We start from the raw sequence: 23537 nt of genomic DNA, 5'->3' as shown, positions 1-23537 counted from the left end.
GCCACAACAGAGAGCTGAACTGGGGGAGGAGCAACTGGGACTATATGGGATATGAGCAACCGGCATATGGGATGCCGGTGCCACAGGCGGAGGATTAACCAAGTGAGCCACGGCGCCGGCCCCTCAAAACAAAAATTAGAAGACTAATTCACAAGGGAACATTCAAAAGCCCCTGGCACAGCGCCTGGTGCGTAGTTAGTGCTGAGATCAGGGTCAGTGGCCTTCTGCCCTCTCCCCAGGTCTCAGCCTGGACGGGAAGCAAGCTGGGCCCGCAGCTCCAAAGAGCAGAGCACAGACCCTGGGCGGAGCTGGGGGTGGGCAGGCTTCCTCTCAGTACCAGGGTGGATTCTGTGTCAGGTGAATTTGTCCCACGGTGAAACCTGCAGTTTCAGCTGCACAGAGCCGCAGTCCCCAAGAAGATTCAGGCAGAGGCTGCTTTTTTTTTGAGGGAGGGGTGGGAGGCTATTAACAGAAGTGGTGTTTTCATGGGTGAGTCAATTTTTTTTTGTGATGGGACAATTTGATAGCGTCCCAGGAGGAGGGCGTCAAATGACTTTTTAAAATTTTTTTAAGATTCATTTATTTGAAAGAATCACAGAAAGAGATGAGAGAGAGAGAGAGAGAGAGAGAGAGAGAGAGAGAGAATCTCCCATTCATTGGTTCACTCCTCAAATGGCTGCAACAGCAGAGCTGGGCCAGGCCAAAGCCAGGAGCCAGGAGCCTCCTCTGTTTTCCCAGGTGCACTAGTTGAGAGCTGGATTGAAAGCAGCGCAGCTGGGACACGAATCTGTGCCCATACAGGATGCTGGCACTGCGGACGGTGACTTAACCCATGCGCCACAGCTCAGGCCCCTCAGATGGCCTCCTGCAGTTCCCCAGAATTAAGATGCACCAAGCGGACTGAAATGTGCCAGGGCTTTTTCCTCCCCCGCCAACAACCTGCACAAGAGGACTAGAGGACTCTGCTCACCGTTCCCCTCTGCTCTGCGTGTCCTGCACATTCTGCACAGAAAGAAGGGCTCATAAAGAAGCTCCAGAAGCACCTAGTCAGAGGTCTTAGGGACAAGTGGGTGACCTCTGTGTCCAGCTGGAAGGGTCACACTGAGGTCCCTCTAGCTCTCTTGTGGGCCTCATGGACCCCATGGCAAGCAGCAGGAGAAGAACAAACATCTTGGAGCCCTGGCTGGTGGGGCTGGGAGGGGCCTAAGGCACTCACCCAGGCAAGCTCCAGGCTGTGGGCAGGCTAGAGCATTAGAATCCACTCCGTTTGACATGGAAACAAGGCTGAGTGATTGACACAGAGTAAAAGGCTTTTAAAGTATAAGTGGGTATTGGGGAGTGACTCTTAGTGGAGATAAGAGCCCATGTCTCCAGCCTCAAGGACACGTGTTCTTCCTGTCTCAGCATGGCCAGCATGGCTTTGTTGTGAACAGTTCAGGGTAAGAAAAGGTCTTGGGGGGGGGGGGCAGTGCTGTGGCATAGTGGGTAAAGCTGCCCTCTGCAGTGCCAGCATCCCATAGGGGTGCCGGTTCGAATCCCTGCTGCTCCACTTCCAATCCAACTCTCTGCTATGGCCTGGGAAAGCAACAGAAGATGGCCCATGTCCTTGGGCCCCTGTACCTGTGTGGGAGACCCAGAAGAAGCTCCTGGCTCCTGGCTTCAGATCGGCGCAGCTCCAGCCATTGAGGCCAACTGGGGAATGAAGCAGCGGATGGAAGATCTCTCTCTCTGTAACTCTGACCTTCAAATAAATAAATAAATCTTAAAAAAAAAATAAATAAAGAAAGAAAGCAAAGGTCTTGGGGCCAGCAAGGTGGCATAGTTAGGTTAAGCCTTTGCCTCTGGCACTGGCATCCCATATGGGCACCGATTCAAGTCCCGGCTGGTCCAGCTCCCTGCTAATGAGCCTAGGAAAGCAGCAGAGGATGACCCAAGTGCTGGGCTCCGGCACCCACGTGGGAGACCCAGAAGAAGCACGTGGCTCCTGGTTTCCGATGGGCCCAGCTCCAGCTATTGTGGCCATTTGGGGAGTGAACCAATGGATGGAAGATCTCTCTCTCTCTCTCTTTCTCTGTCTATAACTCTGCCTCCCAAATAAATAAATAAATCTTGAGAGAGAGAGAGAGAGAAAAGAAAACGTCTGAAGTCTCCTCCAAGGCCCGGTTCGGCTGCTCCAAACCTCCCATTGGGGACCCAGAACAGTCGGGTTCCTTTTTTTTTTTTTTGACAGGCAGAGTGGACAGTGAGAGAGAGAGACAGAGAGAAAGGTCTTCCTTTGCCGTTGGTTCACCCTCCAATGGCCGCCGCTGCCGGCGCGCTGCGGCCCGAGCACCACGCTGATCCAAAGGCAGGAGCCAGGTGCTTCTCCTGGTCTCCCATGGGGTGCAGGGCCCAAGCACTTGGGCCATCCTCCACTGCACTCCGTGGCCACAGCAGAGAGCTGGCCTGGAAGAGGGGCAACCGGGACAGAATCCAGCGCCCTGATCGGGACTAGAACCCAGTGTGCCGGCGCCGCAAGGCAGAGGATTAGCCTATTGAGCCACGGCGCCGGCCAAACAGTCGGCTTCTACCCAAGCGCTTCCAGCCAGGTAAGGAGCCAGGGCTGCATTGGAAGAGTTTGGGTTAAAGACAAAGACAGTCTCCAGGTCTGCAGGACTTGGATACGATGCAAAGACAGTGAAAGGCACTGGATTCTTGGGGAGCCCCAGGATCCTCTTAGGCCAGGATTGGTCACAATGTCTAATGGAGTGCTACGGACAGCACCCAGAGGTGCCCACACTGCCTCCCCCAGCTCCCCAGGGGGAGGCCTGCTTTCCCACCCTTGAGCTGAGCCAACAGCCCAGCCTCCCAGGCCTGGCTGATTTGCATAGCTTTGGCAGCTCTAGGATGTGAGTTTGCCTGGGGAGCAATTCTCTGGGTGAGGGAGGTGGAAGCACAAGAACCCAGAACTGTTCAAGCAGGAATTTTCACTTCTGTGGGTAAACAAGGCATTGGGCAGAAAGGCTGGGCCTCTCCCACTTCTGGCCCGCTCTCTCCTCACCAGCGCTGCTCCCCTGCTCCCCGGTGTAACCCAGAAAGACTTCCAGGGACGCTTTATTACCATTTGGCCAACTTGCTGCCACTTTCTGCTATGGCAATTAGGAAGGTCCCGGGACCCTGGAGGCACTGCTGTGCAGCCAGATGCCAGAGCAACCCAGGAGACTTCCAGCATGGCCGCCTAGGCTGGCCATGGCCACGCACAGTCTTCCCCGGGGCCCCACAGACGGCGGCTCTGCCAACCCCTTTGTTCTCCAAGGGACTGAGAAGTGCTGCCCATTGTCTGGGCTCTGTGCAGAGAACACAGGGTGAACTGGGCTCCAGGATTCCTTCTCAGGCTGTTCCACCCTGGACTTAGGGCAAATGGCTTAATCTCCATAGCCATCAATTTCCCTTAAATATCAAAACAAAAAGGTCACCTCCAACCTTGCCTCCTCTTTCCTAAGAGAGAGGAAATGCACAAGAGGAGCCTGAGGGCACCCCTTGAAGGTAGCGGGTGCTGGAGGACCTGACAGATGCTGGAAGAGCACTGTTTTAGCAGTTGCAGGGCCTGAATTCAGTTTTGCACCAGCTGAGTATCCTTGGTCAGATCAAGGTGTGAATAGCAAATGTAAAGTTGCATGCATGCAAGCTGCGCCCAGGGCAGACATCACTAATGGATCACTGCACTGTTTCCCTTTCCCTAAACTAGGGGCTCAGCAACCAGCACCAGCGCACAGAATTAGTTCTACCAAAGAAACCCACTTACTCGATTTCTCTGGTTCTTCCACCTCTGGCAGGCTGTGGATTTGGGGGTCAGTATCATCTAAAGCTTCTCTCTCTAGCCCAACGCGGAGAATGGCAGAGTCAAAGCAACCAACCACGAGGCTTTCTTGAGACAGCCCCACTGAGTGTCCTGGTGGTTTTCCTCCACACGCACAGTCATGAGATTGAACCCTACAATCTGCTCTCTGGCCACTTCCCAAAGATGCCAAAGGGGTACAGGAGTTCTGCTGCACCCCTGTGTTAAAGCAAAGACCAGCATCCTCCTGCAGTTTCCCACGTCCTCGTGAAGGAAGGGCTCCCTCATCAAGGTCTCCTAATGTTAGGAAATACAGTCCATGCTATGTGGTCTGGGCTACAGACGGGGCTCTCGGGGCTCCTAGCACTGCCCTTTCATCTCCTGCTGGCCACACCCGGATGCTGCTGGCATCACCCCAGGGGCCCTAAGTGGGCTGCATCCTGGGCAGGTCAGCACCAGTTTCCAGAAAGAGTCCAGGGCCTGAGCCCATCGAGGTAAGGAACAGGGCCAGCAGATACAAGTTCCCTGGACTCATAGTCCCCTGACCCTGGAAAAACAATAAAAACCCAACTTCAAAGGAAGTTCAATAACGCGGCCAAGAGCTCTGTTCTGCTCACATCCAAAAAGCACATCTCCCAGGAGGGCTCCCGCTGCTCTTGTTCCATCAGAGCTTAGGCGAGCCAAAGGAGACCACAGACAACTCCTAGTCCAGAGCCTGTTTATCGGCAAGCAAGCCGAGTCCCCGGGAGGACTAGAGCCCTGCCCTCCACGCCACGCCATGCCATGTTACCTCCAGGGGAACCCTCACATGGAGCTGCCACCGAAACTCAAGGGGGAAAGGACCCTTAGACTGTCCGGAACTACAAATGCCATCCAGGCTTGTTGAAGCTCTTCCATCTCTTAGCACTGCATCCTGGGGGGAACGATTCTCCCCACTGGCTCCCTCACCTTCTCACTGCTTGAGTTAGGATCAACATAGGAGCAGGCGGTGGGTTTCTGGGACCCCTGTGTGGGAAGGCGTCCTGTGGGCCGGGGTGACCACTTAGCTTTGGTGGCTGCTGGTGGGCCCTGTCACTGAAACATGCTTCCAACTCCACAGGGAATTCACAGGCAAGCCTGCTCAGGGAAAGGTTCGTGCCCCCAGCTCCCCGAATTGGCTTTTGGGTCGCTGCACACAGGCACATCGTCTGAACACTTTGTCCTCCTAGCTTTCATAGTAGCAAATAGCACTACACGGGCAGGCACTGTTGGAGTGTTTTATAAATGGTGACTCATTTAATCCTCACAGCAGCCCTATAGAGTAGGCACTATTATTATCCCCATTTTATAGATGAAGAAACCGAGTCACAACCTTTACGGAACAGCCCCAAGGTCAGAGGAGCAGGGGAGCACACGTTGGAGAAATTTAGGGGTGTCGCCACTCACATCATTCAAAGTGCCTTATAAAAACTAACTGGTGTGTGCAAAGGGTTTGGGGGTGCTCTCAAGCCCCAGCATTGTGGAGTGCAAGTTCAGACTCTTCATCTGATGCAGCACCTTGGCCCCAGAGCAGGGCAGTGGCTCATTGTAGGTGACGACAGGTGGGTGGTCAAGATGTGTCCAGAACCCGTCTGTCCTCACGCCTGCTCCGCCCAACAGGACAGTGCAGAGACGTTCCCCAGTGACACCACCCCGAAGTCCAAGAGGACTCTTCTGGGGTCGTTGGAGAGAGGGAGGCGGACACGAGGGCACAGGTGGCCCTTGCGCCAAGGTCCTTTCCCAAGAGGCGCTCAGACAAGCTCAGGACACCGAGGGGGAAGGGAGCCCCAGGGCAGGAGGGGCTCTCCACGGGCAGAGGTGGGGTGGGAGGGGAGCCAGCCACTGGCACGCCTCCCTTTGATAACCTGGAGCCCTGGAGCCCTGGAGCCCTGAAGCCTACATTTGCCAGACGGCTTAACCCCTTTTGTCCACGCTTCCCTCCTCAAGAAAACCTTAATCATCCTCATTTGAATTTCAAATGACCTCTCCCCTCTCCCCCTCCCTGCCCCAACAAGCTTTGAGGCAGGGATATGGAAATTCACCCTGCAGTATGGAAATCATCGCCCTATGCAAATTGGACGCCGGGACCCCATCGTCATAGCAACCACCCGGTTTCCTCTCTTTGCTGCACCTCTCTGGGCTCCCTGGCTTAGATTTTCCGTTCCTCTTCCCAGCCTGAGCAGGGGGGGTGGTGTGCCCAAGCCCCCTGCCGAGGTCCTCGCTCCAACCATCAGCAGACAGGTGGGGTGTCATGGGCCATGCCTAACTTAGGTGCCTCTGCCTGCACCTCTCCTACCAACCTGGACTCAGCACACCCAGGTGAGGCCAACCCAAGGACAGGCTGGCTGGAGGGGTTGGGGGACTGGACTCTGAGGGGCACAGAAAAGCCCCCAGACGTGGCGGCAGGAGAGGGGAGACCTGGGAAGCTCCAGTGGTGCCAGTGGTAGGAGATGAAAGGCGATGCATCAAACCTGTATGTAAAATGTCATGCAAATGAACCCCTATTATTTTTTGAGTCAACAACAGCACTGGTGCTTTTTGGGAGATGCTTGCAGCCCTGTTTCCCATGCTCCTGGTTTGGCACATAGGCCTGTCCCACTGTTGCCCTGGGAGCACCCACCAGTGAGCTCAGCAGTCCACGGAGAACCCAGGCGAGCACTTTGAACTTGGCGGCAGGAAGCCTCCAGCTGCCTTTGAGGGCTCTCTGGTCATGCTTAACCCTGCCCTGCCCCACGCCGCCCCACCCTGCCTGACCCTCACGCTCAAAGGAGGGGGACCCTTAGCCCCAGCAGGGAGGACCCTCCGATGGGAACCTGCTCCTCTCTCCCAAACCAGACTGTGGAGCTGAGGATGAGAGGGAAACTGGGCCCCCTGTCCCCTTCCCACCCCCTTCCTCTGTGACCGTCCCTGGGGGCAGCCCAGACAAGCCTTGCTGGGGAAGTGGCCCGAGCACAGCAAGGGCCAGCCTCAGTCACCAGCTGCCTGGACGCCCCCTCCTCCTGTGGTTTCCCAGCCCCCTGGAGGACTGACTGGAGGCGCTCCCAGCCCAGTGTTTAGAGATGGGGCTTGGGGGGCGGGGGATGTGAGGAGTTGTGTGCATCCATCTGTGGGTGCAGTGGATGGGCTGGGGCAGAGGGTAATTGCATGTCAGTTGCCTGGTCTGGCTGCTCCTCAAGCCCCCAAGACGTGTACGGGTTGGGTTGCTCATCACTCTTTAAATGCGTTTTCCATGTGTTCAGCACTTTTCCACACCAGGTGTGCTCACTGCCCTAATTGTGTCTGGAGGAGGAGGGTGGACCTGAGAGACCAAAAGCCTTTACTCACAGCTTGGGGGTGGCGGGGTGGGGAGGTCTGCAATTTGGGCGCCTTAGTGAGGGACTGAGGCCCAGGGAGCTGCGGTGGCCTGAGTCTCTGGACACTGACCAAAGCCCAGTCTGCCGTGTGTGGGGGTACCACCGCCCCTGCCAGCCCAGGACGGACAGGGGCCTCCCTCTCCTGCAGGGGTCCCCACTGCTGCCCTGTGCCATCTCCAGAGTGGGGGCGAGAGGAGTCACAAGGAGACAGAAGATGCACGTGGGAGGTGCACCTGCTGCTCGCGGTTCCTCTGAGGCAGGGTCCCCCACACGTGGGCCAGCAACCAAGGCCCATCCAGGAACTGTGTGTTAAGATCCAAGGCCAGATACGCAGCACGAGGAGAGCATGAATTCAGAAATGTCAGTAGCACATCTAAGCATGCTGGCAGGGGGGATCCTCCTGTTGAACTGGGTGCATGGCCGGCACCGCGGCTCAATAGGCTAATCCTCCACCTAGCGGCGCTGGCACACCAGGTTCTAGTCCCGGTCGGGCGCCAGATTCTGTCCCGGTTGCCCCTCTTCCAGGCCAGCTCTCTGCTGTGGCCCGGGAAGGCAGTGGAGAATGGCCCAAGTGCTTGGGCCCTGCACCCCATGGGAGACCAGGAAAAGCACCTGGCTCCTGCCATCGGATCAGCGCGGTGCGCTGGCCGCAGCGCGTCAGCCGTGGCGGCCATTGGAGGGTGAACCAACGGCAAAAGGAAGACCTTTCTCTCTGTCTCTCTCTCTCTCACTATCCACTCTGCCTGTCAAAAAAAAAAAAAAAAAAAAAAAAGAAAGAAAGAAAGAAAAGAAAAGAAAAAAAAAAAAAGAAACTGGGTGCACGCCTGTCTGAGCTCTGCTGAGAGTCACAGAGGTCCACCACAGCAGGACAGATACTGGCCCATGGCAGACTGGAAACAGACCCTGGGCTCCCTCACTTTTGTGCCCTCTTAGGTTGGGAAGAAATTGGGTCCCTGTTCTGGGGGCAGCTGGGGTGGTGGAGGCAGGGGCATTTCCTTAAAGAGACCTCCAAGAGGAGGAAGATGGCATCGTGCAGGACTGTGCCGCCACACGTGGCTCATCTGACCACGCTGACTGCTGGATGAGAACCTGTGTGTGGCTGATAACCTGTGTGTGGCTGGATGAGAACCTGGCCATGGGCGCGGGCTGCTGTTGTGGCTGCTTTATTTGCTAGGGTACTCTGGGTGCTGGAAGAAGAGAAACAGAGAAACAGTCCCTGGTACGATAGGTCTCTAGGTCTCTCTCCCAAGATCTCCTGCAGCCAGGGCCACAGTTCATTCATTGGAAAGGCAGAGTGACAGAGAGCGAAGCTGGAGGGGGAGAGAGAAAGAATGATCTTCTGTCCACTGGTTCACTCCCCAAATGACCTCAACAGCCAGGGCTGGGCCAGGCTGAAACCAGGAGCCAGAGATCCACCCAGGTCTCCTACAGGGGACAAAGTACTCGAGCCATCACCTGCTGCCTCCCCGGGAGCATTGGCAGGGAGCTAGATTGGAAGCAGAGCAGCCAGACTTGAGTCAGTACTCCAATTTGGGATGCCAGTGTCACACGTGGTGGCAGTTTAACCTACTGTGCCACAACACCAGCCCCTAATTTTTTTTTTTTTTTTTTGAAAGGCAGAGTAATGAGCAGGGAGGGGGAGGGAGAGATCTCCGCCTCTGTTGGTTCCTTCCCCAAATGTCCGTAACAGTTAGGGCTGGGCCAGGCCAAAGCCAGGATTTAGGAACTCAATTCGGTCTCCCATGTGGGTGGCAGGGACCCGCTCATCTGCTGCCTCCCAGGGTGCACATTAGCAGGGAGGTGGAATTGGGAATGGAGCCAGGACTCAAACCCAGGCACTTTGATATGGAATTCAGCCGTCCAAAGCGAGTCTTAACTACTGTGCCAAACGCCCACCCCTGAGCCAGTAGCTTCTAATTTCCCGGTCACAGAAACCAGAAGCAGGTGAGATGGAAACCGTGGTCTGAGAAGGGCAGAAGCAAAGGTAGTGGGTGCCGGCTGCACTGCGCAGGGCTCCGGTGAGAGACAAGAAAGGACGCCACTGCGCAGGCGCGAGTATCCCAGGAGACCCGGCAGCCAACAGAAAGCATGGGAGTGGCTCTTCTCAGGGACAGGAGGCCGATGAGGGAAAAGGAAGCTGTCAGGGCAGCAGATTCTCTCGTTTTCCAGGGATGGCTCTGAAACTTCTCCCAGGGAAGAGACAAGCACAGACAGGATGGCCTCTGATAACCTTCACGCAGGTTCAAAATGTTCAAGGACGCATACAGGGAAGACAACACATCAACTTCCAAAATATCTGCACCAAAAGTAATTTACCCTAAAATGTTATACTGTATTTTATTTATTTTAAAGACAGAGATTGAGAGAGAGAGAGAGAGAACTCTCATCTTCTGATTCATTCCCCAAATGTCCACAACAGCCAGGGTTGGACCAGGCCAAAGCCAGGAGCTGGGAATTCAGTCTAAGTCTCCATAGCTACTTGAGCCGTCACCTGCTGCCTCCCAAGGTGTCCATTAGTAGGAAACTGGAATCAAGAGCAGAGCCGGGGCCAGCATTGTGGTGTACCAGGTAAAGCCATTGTCTGCAGTGCCAGCATCCCATATGGGCACTGGTTCAAGTCCCAGCTGCTCCACTTCCAATCCAGCTCTCTGCTATGACCTGGGAAAGCAGTGGAAGATGGCCCAAGTCCCTGGGCCCCTGCACCCACGTGGGAGACCCGGAAGAAGCTCCTGGCTCCTGGCTTTGGATTGGCATAGCTCTTGCCATTGCGGCCATCTGGGGAGTGAACCAGCAGATGGAAGACCTCTCTCTCTCATTCTCTGTCTCTGCCTCTCTGTAACCCTGCCTTTAAAATCAATAAATAAATCTTTAGGAAAAAAAAAAAAAGAGCAGAGTCACAACTTGAACCCAGGGACTGCAACATGAGATGCGGGCACCCCGAATGGCACCTAAGCCACCTTTCCAAATGCCTGCCCCGTAAGCTTATCTTCTCCTTGCATTTCCCTGAGCTTCTTGAAGTGCTCGGTGTAGCCTCAGGAATCGGTGTCTGGGGAGGCGCTGGTTTATCTGCAACTCCAGGGCAGTGAGGGAGGGAACAGAAACAGACTTCCCTTCATGTGGTTCCTGCAGCACCCTCTCCCGCACCGTGATGGAACTCAGCTCCCAGGCACAAGCAGGCTTGTCCCACATCTTCCAGTGACAGGGCTTCGTCTTGTCCCCTAACGTTTCCAATAACCATCAGCCCGATGGTGGACTATATTTGTATGGTGCCAGACACTCTTTGGAGTACCTTTTCCCTCACTGTCATTCAATTCTGACCAGAGAGGGTGTGTGTGTGTGTGTGTGCGCGCGCGCCTTGTGCACATGTGCATGTGTATAGTGCTTGTACACATGATTCATTTAGAGATGGCTGTCAACACAAGGCCTCCCTGCCCTGCCCTGGCCTCAGATCCTATCTAGACGTCTCTTGCCCTCTCTGCCATTTAAAGGATAGCTTCATGTTTGGGTGGAAAGCCATCCTCGTGTCTCAAAGTCTTCTCCGTGTTCCTACGTGGAACTTCAGCTCTCGGCTGCAAACTTCAGTCCTCTTTTTTTTTTGGTTAAGATTTATTTATTTATTTGAGATGCAGAGTTACAGAGAGAGAAGAAAAAAACTCTTCCATACTCTGATTCACCCCCCAACTAGCTGCAACAGCCAAAGCTGGGCCGATCTAAAGCCAGGATCCGGGAGCTTCTTCCGGGTCTCCCATGTGGGTTCAGGGGCCCAATTGCTTGGGCCATCTTCTGCTGCTTTCCCAGGCCATAAGCAGGGAGCTGGACTGGAAGTGGAGCAGCTGGGACTTGAACTGGCACCCACATGCCCAAGCCCAGTCCCTCATTAAGCTTCCCCTCTCGTTCTCTGGCGAGGGGAGGCTGTCCTTCCCAGGTCTCTGAGAGGATGTCGGTGCCAGTGCACCTGCTCCAAGGCCATCTGGGCTGAGAACTGTGCCCAGCTCTCCCTGCCCAGTGATGGACAATGAAGCCTGCAGAGCGGCAGGAGACGGGGGCTAGAAAGACCCAGGCTGTGTTCCACCTTTTGCTGGGTCTGGAACCCTGGGACAAGCATCCAGCTAACATTCCTTCCCATCACATCTGCACTGACACCCAGTCTCAACGTCAGGGCAGAGGTCAAATGCATGGAGGATGTGAGAACGTTCTTACAACCCCACGGTGGTCCATGTGACCATGAACTCCTGCCCTAGAAGGAAGCCTCCTTGAGGAGGGGGCTCTAGCTTTGCCTTTCCGGACCCGGGGTCCAACACGAAGTGGTGTGTCGTTGCTGTTGGTGAGGGAACCACCAGCCAGGTCAAGGAAGAGGATGGGGGACCCAGGGGAGCAAGGCAGCTGCAGGTGCAGGGGGAGTGACGGCTGAGGGAGGGAGCCTCGGGAGAGGGGACTGGGTGGGGCCTGGGGAGGGGGCGGGAAGGCAAGCTCAGCCTGCAGGAAAGCTACACACAGACATAGACATGGAAACAGATGGGAGAAAATGTGCAACAGCAGAACCCTGCACACGGCTTTTAAAATTCAGCCCTTAGAGATGCTCTGGTCCGAACCCCGGCTTCCCGAGGAGGAGAAAGAAAGTCCATGTGGAGTAACGCTTGCCAAAACAAGGCGCAGGGAGTTAACAGCGGAGCCAAGAGCAGAACCCGACAGGGTCACACAGGCCTGACCCTGATTCCTGGTTATAAGATACAAAATCCAGGATGGGGGCGTGGCACAGCGCGCAGCCCACGTCTGAGTGCCTGGGATCGAGGCCCGGCTGTGCTTCTAGTTACAGCTTCCTGCTAAGGTGCACCTAGAGAAGCAGCGAGTCTGGGTCCCTGCCACTCGGGTGGATGGAATTCCCAGCTCCTGGCTGTGGCCTGGCCCAACCCCAGCTGTTTGCGGTCATTTGGGGAGTGAATCAGTAGATGGAAGATCTCTCTCTCTGTCTCTCTGTCTTTCTGTCTCTGCCTTTCAAAAAAAAAATTAGATGCATGATCCTGGACACGTTGTTTCTCATTTTCAGCCACAGTTCCTCATCCATGAGACTGGGGGTGACAATGCCTCTGTCCCATAAGCTTGCTGTGGGAATCGAATGAGATGAGGGTTGCAAAGTTGCCTACAAGTGGCCAAGAGTGGAAGAGGGTTCTAGAAACGGTCTGAGGCTGCCTTGTTCCTCCCCTGTCACTGAGGCTGCGATGTGACCAGCATGATCCAAAGTCCTGGGGTTAGTGCTCTGGTGCTGGGGGAGGGGGGGAGGGGCCCGTTACAGACCTGGGGGCTTCTGAAATGTGGGTAGAGCTCTATTACCAACTGCTTAACTGAGAACAGAAAACAGCCACTCCCAGCCTCAAGAGTGAAGAAAAAGTGACCACAGGCAGAGAGCCAGCAGCGGGCATGGAAAAGCCGGTGCAGACAGCGCCGGCAGCCGGGAAGGGCTGGGCGGTGGTGCTGTGTGCCTGTGTGTGTGCACGCATGGGGCTGCACTCCGCAGGGCGTTGGAGTCTTTGCCCGGCCCTGGAGGTGCCACAGGCGCACTCCGAGGTCTTGAGTCTTTACTCTCTCCTGCGCCACAGGGAAGGGAAGGGTGAGCCGCGCTGCCCTTGGGAGCTCTGCCTGGTCCCAGCCTGTAACCTTGGCCCTTGGCCCTTTGTGTGGCTGGCCGGGGTGTGGGGGGAGCGCCCTCCCCTTTCCCAGCTCTCACCCTGGGTGCCCCTTGGGGATTTCACACAGCGCATGGGGTGCTCTCCGGGAGCAGGGCTTTCTAGGTCACCTTTGTTTATAGCTCCTTTTAAAACCCAGAGACAAACCACCCATTAATTTATACACCGCTGGGAAGGCAAACCTGTCTTTTAAAAATCCAAAGGAAGCCATTAAAACAGGTTGGTAACCATTGTAACTCATAATAAGCTCTTCTCTGTTAAAAAAAATGAGTCAGAATGACTTTCCAGGAAGTTTGGTTACTTTAATTAGCTCCCTCTTTTTTCTCGCTCTTTAAAATGCGCAGTAATTGAAGGATTACCGAAGTATTGATGCTGCCAGCCCCAGAGTGAAAGATCTAGGGGCGGTCAAGTCCCAGACAGCACAGGTGTTCCAAACAGACGGCACCAGCTGCTGGGAGTGGAGGAGAAGCGGAGGAGAAGGCACATCGAGCAAAGCCAGCCTCGGGGTCTCACCCACCGGCCTGAGTCAAGGGGACAAGGGGACCCCAGCCACCTGCAACCAAGAGTGCTCAGCAGCGATGCCCGGCCACCTTGTGCACCTCACAATCCCAGCATCTCACTTGGGACTCATCCCATATCAGAGTCCCTGGTTTGAGTCCCGGTTACTCTGCTTCTGATCCAACTTCCTGCTAATGTGCCTGGGAGGTGGCAGATGATGGCCCAAGTGCCTGGGTCCCTGTCACCCATGTGGGAGGCCTGGAGGGAGTTCCTGGCCTCAGCCTAGCCCAGACCTGGCTGTTGAAGGCATTTTGGGGAGTGAACCAGCAGATGGAAGATATCTCTCTCTCTCTCCCCCACCCCCGTATAACTCTTTTGAATAAACACATTTTTTAAAAATAATTAAGATGCTGAATCTAGGGATCAGCACTGTGGCATAGCAAGTAAAGCCGCCTCCTGTAGCGCCAGCATCCCATATGGGCTCCTGTTCCTGTCCCAGCTGCTCCCCTTCCAACCCAGCTCTCTGCTTATGGCCTGGGAAAGCAGTTGAAGATGGCCCAAGTGCCTGGGCCCCTGCACTCACATGGAAGACCTGGAGGAAGCTCCTGGTTCCTGGCTTTGGATCAGCGCAGCCCTGGCTGTTGCAGCCATCTGGGGAGTGAATCAGCAGATGGAAGACTTTTCTGTCTCTCCCTCTCACTGTCTATAACTCTACCTCTCACATAAATAAATAAATGAATAAATCTTTAAATTTCAAAAGAGAGAGCTAAGGATGATCACAGCACCATGTGCCAAGCACTGTGGCGAGACTCTGACATCATCTCAATAACTCGGCTCACGCGCTGTGGCCGGTGCTAATTCTCCCCCTTCACAGAGGTGGTGAGAATGATTAGCAGGCATGCAGCCAGTAAGCAGCGGAGCTGTGAATCTTATCCCAGGCCTGTTTGACCCTAAATCCACAGCCTTCAAAGGTCACGTGCTCCTGCCTCCCAGGGAGGCAACGTGGCAGGTGTAAGGTCGCACACGGAGTTGGCAGTAGCTTTACAGGCAGATTCCGAAGGACCTGTGTCCGCATGGTTTTTTCCTTCACTCGCTCTACACACAGCTCCCACGGCCTAAGACACAAGGCCAGAATTTGCTGTGGTTGTCCAGAAAACATCAACCTGCTAACCCCACACCCTGGCTCTGAGCCCCGCCCCCGCCGGGTCACCTTCCCAGGTCCTGTGTGACTCCCTCTCACTCCCAACCCCGCTCCCCTGGCTTAGTTAGAGCAGCAGCGCCAGCGTTAAGCGTGTTCTTCTGCCCACTGGGAATAGGACTGCACATTAGGACCCAGGTAAAGAGTGAGCCCCAACCAGCCCGCACAGCTTCTCTGGGATCATGGCTCCCCGCCCTGCTATTTCTCTAGAGAAGAGTGTTGATGCTGGGACTGCACCCATCACTCTCCAGCTGACCTGATTTTAAAGTCTTGCTTGAGTTGTTGAGATCAAAAGAAAATTTCTTCTCAACTGGGAAAACCAAGTGTTCCCCCTCCTCTCCAAAGACTCTTAGTAAGATGCACTCAGCTAATAAACCAATTGAAAATGGGTACAACTGGCCCACATTGTCCTCAGCGCAGCGGTTCATAGATTCCGGCGAAACACAGGGGTACTTCCAAAAGTTAGTTGGAAGCTGAGTTTAAAAGGCTGCCTTAGGCTGGTGCCGCGGCTCACTAGGCTAATTCTCTGCCTTGTGGCGCTGGCACACCGGGTTCTAGTCCCGGTTGGGTTGCCGGATTCTGTCCCGGTTGCCCCTCTTCCAGGCCAGCTCTCTGCTGTGGCCAGGCAGTGCAGTGGAGGATGGCCCAAGTGCTTGGGCCCTGCACCCCATGGGAGACCAGGATAAGTACCTGGCTCCTGCCACCGGATCAGCGCGGTGCGCCGGCCTCAGCGCGCCGGCCGTGGCGGCCATTGGAGGGTGAACCAATGGCAAAGGAAGACCTTTCTCTCTGTCTCTCTCTCTGTCCACTCTGCCTGTAAAAAAAAAAAAGCTGCCTTTGGTCTAGCAGATAAAACACTGGCGCAGATGTCTGCAAAGCACATCAGAGTGCCCAGCTTCAGTACTGGGCTCTAGCTCTGGCTCTTGGCTCCAGCTCCCTGCTAATGCAGACCCTGAAGGCAGCAGGGATGGTTCATGGAATTGGGATCTTGCTACCCACATTGGAGACCCAGATTGAGCTCCCAGCTCCTGGCTTCAGCCCCTCAGCCCAGTCCCAGCCGTTTCTGGCATTTGGGAAGTGAACCACCAAACGGGAGATCTCTCTCTCTCTATCTGCCTCTTAAGTAACTAAAAACATGTTTTAAAAAGAGAAGTCCAAGGATTGGTGTTGTGATACACTGAGTGAAGATGCCACTCTCAACACTGGCATCTCATATCAGAGCACCAGTTCGAGTCCCAGCTGTTCTGCTTCCAATCCAGCTCCCTGCTACCGTGTCTGGGAAGACGGCAGAAGATGGCCTGAGGACTTTGACCTCTGCCATGTACCCGGGAGACCCTGAAGGAGCTGTGGCCATCTGGGGAGTGAGTCAGTGCATGGAAGATCTCTCTCTCCCTCTCTCTCTGTAACTCTGCCTTTCAAATAAATGAAATACATGCTTTTTAAAAATAAGTCTATTTTGGTGCAAAAATTTTGAAATCTGTGCCTGGTATTTTGCACGAACCTTTTGAAGTACCCCCATAGAAAATGTGTTACTGCCTGTGCACCTAGAAACAGTCTCAATATCAAATCGGAGAGCAGCGGAGTTTGTGGCGAATGCATCCTGCAGATGACCCCTCCCCCCACAAGACCCCTAATTATCTTATCCCTGATCCCGCGTCTTTTAGCCTCAAGAATGGCACCAGACTCCTCCAGAAGACTTGAAAAAGATCTTAGCTCTAGGGGACATCGATTCTCTTCCACTACTAATTTCTACGTCTCTAATGATCCAGATGAAAGACTAATTGAGGTCTTGTTGGGATGCTATTAAAGTTATTTGGTGGTGTTACAATTTCTACTCATCTTTCTTTAAGTTCTTTTTAATTATATGGAGCTTTCAAAGCAAGGCTGGGGCTACGGAGGTATCGCAGGGAGCTGTGAAACTTTATTCTAGGTTCTTTTCTATCTCCCTTCCCCTCTCCAGGAAGCAAAGCCATCTCCAGGCGCTCAGCCTTCTCTCTGAGCTTCTCGGCCACCATCAGCAACGGGCCTCTTTGGTTAGTCCCTTGATTAGGACCATTGAGAAATCTGGGCTTAAAAGTTCCTGGTCCCATCAGTTGAAGACAGGGTCTGCTCTCTGTCTGTCAGGGAAAACAGCCTGCTGCTTCTAGGAGTGTGAGAGTGGAACCTCAGCAAGTGAATTTCCTAGGGACCGGTGCTGTGGTATAGTGGGTAAAGCTGCCCCCTGCAATGCCAGCATTCCACATGGGCCACCAGTTCGAGACCCAGCTGCTCCACTTCCAATCCAGCTCCCTGCTAATGGACTGGGAAAAGCAGCAGCCTGAGTGTTTGGGTCCCTGCCACCCCCATGGGAGACCCGGATGAAGCGTCTGGCTTCTGGCTTTAGCATGGCCTCAAACTGTCCATTGGGGCCATCTGGGGAGTGAACCAGCAGATCTCTCTCTCTCTCTCTCTCTCTCTCTCTCTCTGTAACTCTGACTTTCAAAATAAACAAGCAAATCTTTTTTTTTTTTTAAAGTGAATTTTCTCCCTAACTTTTTGGTCGGGTTTTATTCCTTGGGAGTGGCCCCTCTAGAGCCCCCTGTCACCCAATAGCCTCCAGGCTCCATCTCACATTTCCAGAGAATTCCGTCAGCTCCTAAGAGCCAGCTTTTGAGTCTGATTGGCTAAAAGACCAAGCAAGGAAAGACACCACATTGTTTGGCAATTTCCAGCAACTCTCTGAAGCCCTGCTTCCCGTGCCATGCCCAAGCCTCGGAGACCCTTACCTGGCTCCACCTGGCTGAGCGTGCCGCGAGCGTCCGTGGAGTCGGCTACATCCCCACTCATCTTGAGATCTGCAGGGAAAACACAACTGATTTTAATAACAGGTCACAATTTTCTTGCTATGACATATGTGGCTTTAACTAAACAGCAAAGATGAATGTGTAATTACAACAACCATCAGACTTTCAAATTCTTGATTCCCGAACATACAACCATTAGAATATTCATAACCCCGGGCGCAGCCTCCCCTCCTCCCGTGCTGGCCTCCTCCCTTGCCTCCCTGCCTGCTTCCTGCTGCTCTCCTTTCACCTTCTGCATCATTCATTGCCAGTCCCTGCCATCTCCAGGACTCAGTTGGTAAAAATTTAACAAGGGGAGGGGTGCCAGGGAGGGATTAGAGAACCCTTCCCATTTTGAACCCCAATTTCCTTTGGAATTCGAGGAACTTATTTTTTTTTTAATGAGCAGAAGAACTATCCCTCCCCTCTCCCCTGTCCACGTCCCCTCCCACCTGGAAGGTGAGGGTGGCCTTGAACCACAGCTTGCCCTTCTCACCTGCCTTCCCAGGGTCCTGCCTCTCCTCTCTGGGGGTGGGGCTCCCCAGCTCCTAGGTCACCCTCCCTGGATATCCTTTGGGGAGTCTTACCTCCTGGGACTCCTGCAACTTGCTCACGGGGGAGCAGGGGGGGCAGAGGAGGGGCAGGAGAGATTACCTACACCAGCCCCCAGCCTCGGCCCCCAGTTGCTGCTACTCCAGCCTCTCTGCTGGGCTCCATTTCAGTAAATTAAACATTTACCCATAACAGACAGCAGCTACCACCTAGGAGGCCCCTAAGTCTGCTCCCAGGGTCAGCAGAGGGAAGGAAGGAGGCAACTTGCAACTAACTCTTTTCTCTCGCTCTCTCCTCTCCTTGTGAATACCAAAGCCGTTAAAGACAGGAGAATATTTTATTCAAATTGTGTTGACCCCCACCCCCTCTTCTCTGGGGCAGCACTTTAACTCTTTCCAACCAGAGAAAGTCTTGGTGAGCTCATTTGCATACTTGGCTCCCCAACCAATCCCAGGCAAGCAGGCAGTCTTAATTTGCATCAGGTAACCAGGCGCTTGGCAGCCTCGAGGTCCAGGTCTGGAGATGGTCAGGCTGAGGGTGAAGGGTGGACCTCGGGCCCAGGAGAAGAGGCGAGGAAGCCAACTGTTTCCCAGGGTGGTGATGTGTGTGGCTCCAGCAATGAGTCACACCTCCACAGTGCAGCGACTGCTGTGCCAGGCAAGACATAGGTGGGGAGATCAGAGACCCCAGAGCACCCATGGGAGGGAGTGAGGCAACCTTAGGAGTCACCGTGGATTGAGGGATCTTTTGAGACCCATCCACCCGAAGGAAAACCCGTGCAGCTCTCCTCCTCGGACGTCTACCGTGCAGAGCGTGGTCACAGAGCTCTAGGGGAAACCGGCTGTCTGTACCCAGCACCCCTGCCAGCACGCTGCATTCGGGAAGGCGCTTCCTGAGCGTGACCTCAGGCCTTCCTGCTGCAGTTTCAGACTTTCTGTATCATCTGCCATGCGTGAATATGCAGAGCAGCCAGCGTGGGCCACCTGGCCACCTGCGCCAGGGGCTCTGCGGCTGCAGCTTCGGCTCCCGTGGAGAAGCGGGCTGCTCTCATCCCACCCACGAGGCGGTCCCCCTGGAGCTGGCCAGGGCCTGGCCTGGATCGGCAGCTCACCCTTCACCGCAGGGATGCTCCAACGGAGGGAAAGGTGCTGGTGTGGAAGGTGGTTTCAACCTGCTTTGGTAGTACCAGAAGCCAGTGCATGGGTTCTGGCACCTGACAAATCTGGGTTTAGTCCCAGTGACATCCCTAGCAAGCTGGGAGACCCCAGCCACACCTCTGGACATGGATTTTCTTACCTGAAACATGGAGACGATGATATGGGGTTAAATGAAAGGGTGAGTGAAAAGTGCCTGGCTCAGTTTCAGGCACAAAGTACCCAATAAAACAGACACTAGGGTGTGGCTGCTGAGCCCCCCTCCCCCCAGCCGCTCCCTGCCCATGCCCCTTCCTTAACCCCAGCCCCTACAGTGAGCAGCTTTGGTTCTGTCTCAGTCCATGGTGATTTGTCCTCTACCTGGGAAGTCGTTAGCGTTCTCCAATTTCTGACTTAGGGTCAGAGGCAGTGAGGCTAGAACGCTGACCAGCGACTCCGAATTAACTGCTTCTAAACGTTTGCACCTGTAACACAAGCACTCGTGCAACACCCACTCCCTACGGCACCTTTAGAGACACCCAGAAGCCATCTCCTTCTTCCTTGAAAGTAGCTGAAACATTCATCTTAATCATGTCACCCTCCCCCGGCCCACACCATGCCACAGCCGCTCTGTGACGCTTGGGCACTGGGTGGGCAGTGCAGCCTGGGTGCAGGAGCTGGGTGAGATGCCCTGTAACACCTCTCTCTCCCCAAGCCCCAGAGGATGCTATGATACCAAGAACCTGTTCCTATTGGGTAGGAGGCTGGGGCTGATGGGTGGGACGAGGCCTTGGGTCTGAGCCTGAAAATGGGCCAATACCGAAACTGCCCGAGATGCTGTAACCCTTCCCCTGTGGGACAGCACTTGCCTTGCCGGGGCTGAGTGAGAGCTGTGTGGGGTGGGGCTGGGCTGCTCTGCTCTTATCTCAGCCGGGACTGAGTAGGCTTCTTGCCATCACTCCCTTCCCTGGGGAGGCTCAGCTGCTCTGTGCAAGAGCCCAGATCGCAGCCACTGAGCCTCATCGGCTTCACCTGGAAGATCTCTCCTGGAAGCCAGCCTTGCCCTCTCTGGGCCGGGGTGACCCGGGAGCGGGCCCTCCTTAAACATCAGGAGCCCTGGGAAGAAAGCCCCGGAGGCAGCCCTGCCCCAGGCGGAAGGCTGAGGGTCCAGGGGCCCTCCAGGAAGCAGAGGCCCCACACCCTTCTCTCCGTCTTCGGAAGGGACTGGAGCTCTTTCCTGGCTCCTCTGTCTCACATCCACTGCTGCGAGCACTTTTGATTTTGTTTGAAAGGCACAGAGATGGAGAGAGACTGACAAATAGACACAGAGAGAGATCTCCCATCTGCTGGTTCATACCCCAAATGCTCACAACAGCCAGGGGCCAGGAGCTCCATCCGGGTCTCCCACATGGGTAGCAGGGTCCCACCATTGACTGCCTCCCAAAGGTGCCCATGTTAGCAGGAAGCTGGAGTCGGGGAGCAGAACCAGGACTCACACTCAGGCAGGTCGATACAGGACGCAGATGTCCTAAGCAGCGTCTTCAGCACTGTGCCCAACCCCCACTCCTGCGTGGGGTGCTTCCTCCGGGACCTCCCAGGGACCCGCCCACCAGTCCCGCTTCTGAGTTAGCTGCCAAGGCTGCAGCTTGCCCCTGGAGGAGACGCCGTCCCTCTTGCCCTCTCACAATGGGGCTCTCTCCTACACTGGAGGGAACAGCTCCCCGCATGGAGAGGGGCCAGAGACACAGGGGATGTCCCACGGCTTCCCCCAGTCTCTTCTCTCCCTCCCTGGCTGTCTGGTGACCTCGCGCCCACCCGGGCCCGCAGGCTCCCCCATGAGAGATGCTCTACAAAGTCCCAAGTGCGGGGTCTCCGGGCAGACCCAAACCACGGCCTGCACCCCGCATATCAGAGCAAGGAAGCGGGGCTGACTCAGGGGCCCCAGCGCTAGTGGGGCCATTGGAACTGGAGACATGGAGCAGCCCGTGCCCCAGTTTGTGGGCTCCTGTCCTCCTGCTTCCTTCATCCAAGCTGTTCCAGTAAATCAACGTGAGGAGTCCCCAAGGGCCCAGGGCTGGGAACTCACAGGGAAAAAATGCTGTTTATCAAGAAGCAGCAGGATACAGGATTAGTGTGGGGAAAACAGGGATCAAAGGAGACCAGGTGTCCACAAAGAGGACCTAGGAGTTAGTGATGAGGGGGTCTCCCTCACAGACCCCACTGGGGGCGGCACACCGGGACCCAGCCAACAGCGCCCCCAGTGGGGATCGCAGAGACTGCGCAGAGAGCTGCAGCCGGAGAGACCCCCTGGAGGTTCCACAAAAGGGAACCAGAGCCCACAGTGGGAGGCCCCCACGGTCCCCAGGGACACAGACTAGAGACGCCTGCTCAGCCGGGGCTGCTAGCACGTGAGGAGAGATGAGTCAGGGGCTCTAGACCGAGGTAGCTGGAGACCCCCACTGTGAGTTTCACTGTCTTGAACCCCTGTGCACAGGGACGGGGGTAGAAGAGGGGTCTGGGCTTTTGAGAACCACCAGCCAGGAGCTGGCTCCAGCGAAAGGCACAAGGGACTGGGGGGCTCTCTCTTCTCAACCTCACCCCTTCCCTGGCCCTCTCGGGGGTGTCTTCCTAGCCCTTCTGCTGCTGCTTGCCTGCTGGGTCTCAGCTGTCCCGTCTCCTCCCACTTCCCCAGAACAGGAGCCTCCAGGAGACAAGGAGGTGGAAAACCCCCAGGAAGTCTCTGATCTTGATCCTAAAGAACTTCCCGCCCACTGCCGGGCCTCCTTTCTCCTGGAGGGAAGTGAAGGGAGGTGAGCACCTGTGCGGGGGGCATCTGCCCCATGCCGAGGCCATGAGGCCTGGAAACAGACTTCCCCAGACACCGGATGATACCCAGCTCTTCCCGGCTCAGCATCTCCCTGCCAGCCTGCCTCTCACCCCTCCCTGCTGGGAAACAGCAACTGTGCATCTGGGCCCAGGCCCCGGGGGCCGGCACTGCTGCTGGTGTTCAGGTCGGGCAGGCCCAGGAGGGGCCAAAGCCTGCTCTGCTCACTGGGGTGGGTCGGGAGAATTGCTTCCTCCCATTCCCCCACTCCTCCAATCTTCTAGAAAGAGAGCAAGTAGCAAAATTCCCTTCTACAGCCTTGAAACCCCCTCATGCCGACCGCTGGGTCCGGCCCACTTTGGGAGGCAAGGCTCTGGGTCTGCCCAGAGCGGCTCACTTCAGCTCCAGTCCATTCTTCGCTCAGGCCCTCTGACCTCGAGAAGGCCCACCCTAACCCCAGGCCCACGCAAGCCTAGCCTCGGTCCTGCTCTGCTGAAGAGAGGATCAGTGGGGGGCACTGCCCGGGTCTGGGTTCCCACCACGCCTAAGCACCATTCATTCACACAGGGGAAGCTGACTCCTGCTAATGCGTTTCTATCTCCTGGGCTCCTGGTCTCACCATGTGCTGAGCCCATAGTGGCACCAGGGCCCACAGGACCCCACCCCCAAACACCTGGAACACGTGTGCAGGAATCTTCAGCCCCCTACAGAGTCTTGCCTCTGGGGTCTGCTCCACCACCTCTCCTAACATACATGGCGACAGGCAGACACACCTCTGACACACGGACACCAGCTTGCACAAGCCCTAATCAATACATGGGTGGCCCAGAACCTGTTCCAGGTGTGCCTCTAATTGCCCCACTGTGCTCGCCTCTCCTAAACGCGCCCCTCCCCTCGCAACCGAATGCCCACTTAGTCTCCGTTTCCCACATGTTCTGGGACACCCAACACGTAACATGTGGATACAGGAATTTCCCTTACTGACGCACTCCTAGGTCCACACCCCTGGCTGAGTGGGCCAAGGGGCCCCTCCTGCAACCCATGAGTGGAGAAGTCCACCCCACTCCCCATGTCCCGGGCTACAGGAGTTCCCCCTGGCCCCAACCCCCACCCTCACTCTTTTCCAAAGCTCCTTGCCTTTCGTCCCCTTAGACACCTCCCCACGCCCGCCCCAGGAAACCCGCTATCCACACCGCCCCCTCCTGGCCGCTGAGAAGTAGCCCCCACCCTCCAACCCGGCGTCCCGGTCCCTCGCCCCTTCCCGCGCACAGTGACACCTGTCAGAGCTCACTCCCTCCGCCCCTCACCTGTGTGCATGGGCTCCAGATTCACCATCCTGCCCCAGGTGGGGCCAAAGCCAGCGCCCCCCCAGGCCCCTCGCGTCTGCCCCAGCCGGGCCCCCTGGGAAGCCAGGGTCTCCTGCCTCCAGCCCCCGGCCGCCGCCGCCGCCGCGGGAGCCGCCGCCGGAGCCGTCGCCGCCGCCGTCGCGCGCTCCGCCGCTCCGGCCCGGGCAGCGCTCGGCGCGGCCAGGATTGCCACACTCCCCAGGTGAGCACGCGGCGCGGGGCGGGGGCCGCCGGCCACGCCCCCTGGCAGGGCCCCCGCGCCTGGCCCCGGGCCCATGCAAAGCAGCGATTT

At 56.0% G+C, this 23537-nt stretch overlaps 1 protein-coding gene across 1 annotated transcript in view; it reads right to left on the bottom strand.

The window, feature by feature from the left end:
- The window catches only part of POU2F3 (POU class 2 homeobox 3), a 93550-nt gene extending 70013 nt beyond the window's left edge, over nt 1-23537 (bottom strand). Inside the window, exons 1-2 of the mRNA XM_008260641.4 lie at nt 23207-23537; nt 17334-17402 (exon numbers count right to left, since the gene is read on the bottom strand). Coding sequence (XP_008258863.2) covers nt 17334-17402; nt 23207-23522 — 385 coding nt within the window. The 5' untranslated portion in view covers nt 23523-23537. The remainder of the gene's footprint in view (nt 1-17333; nt 17403-23206) is intronic.

Source organism: Oryctolagus cuniculus, chromosome 1 (assembly GCF_964237555.1).
Source record: "Oryctolagus cuniculus chromosome 1, mOryCun1.1, whole genome shotgun sequence".
Taxonomy (NCBI): domain Eukaryota; kingdom Metazoa; phylum Chordata; class Mammalia; order Lagomorpha; family Leporidae; genus Oryctolagus; species Oryctolagus cuniculus.
This window is presented reverse-complemented; position numbering and strand designations above follow the sequence as displayed.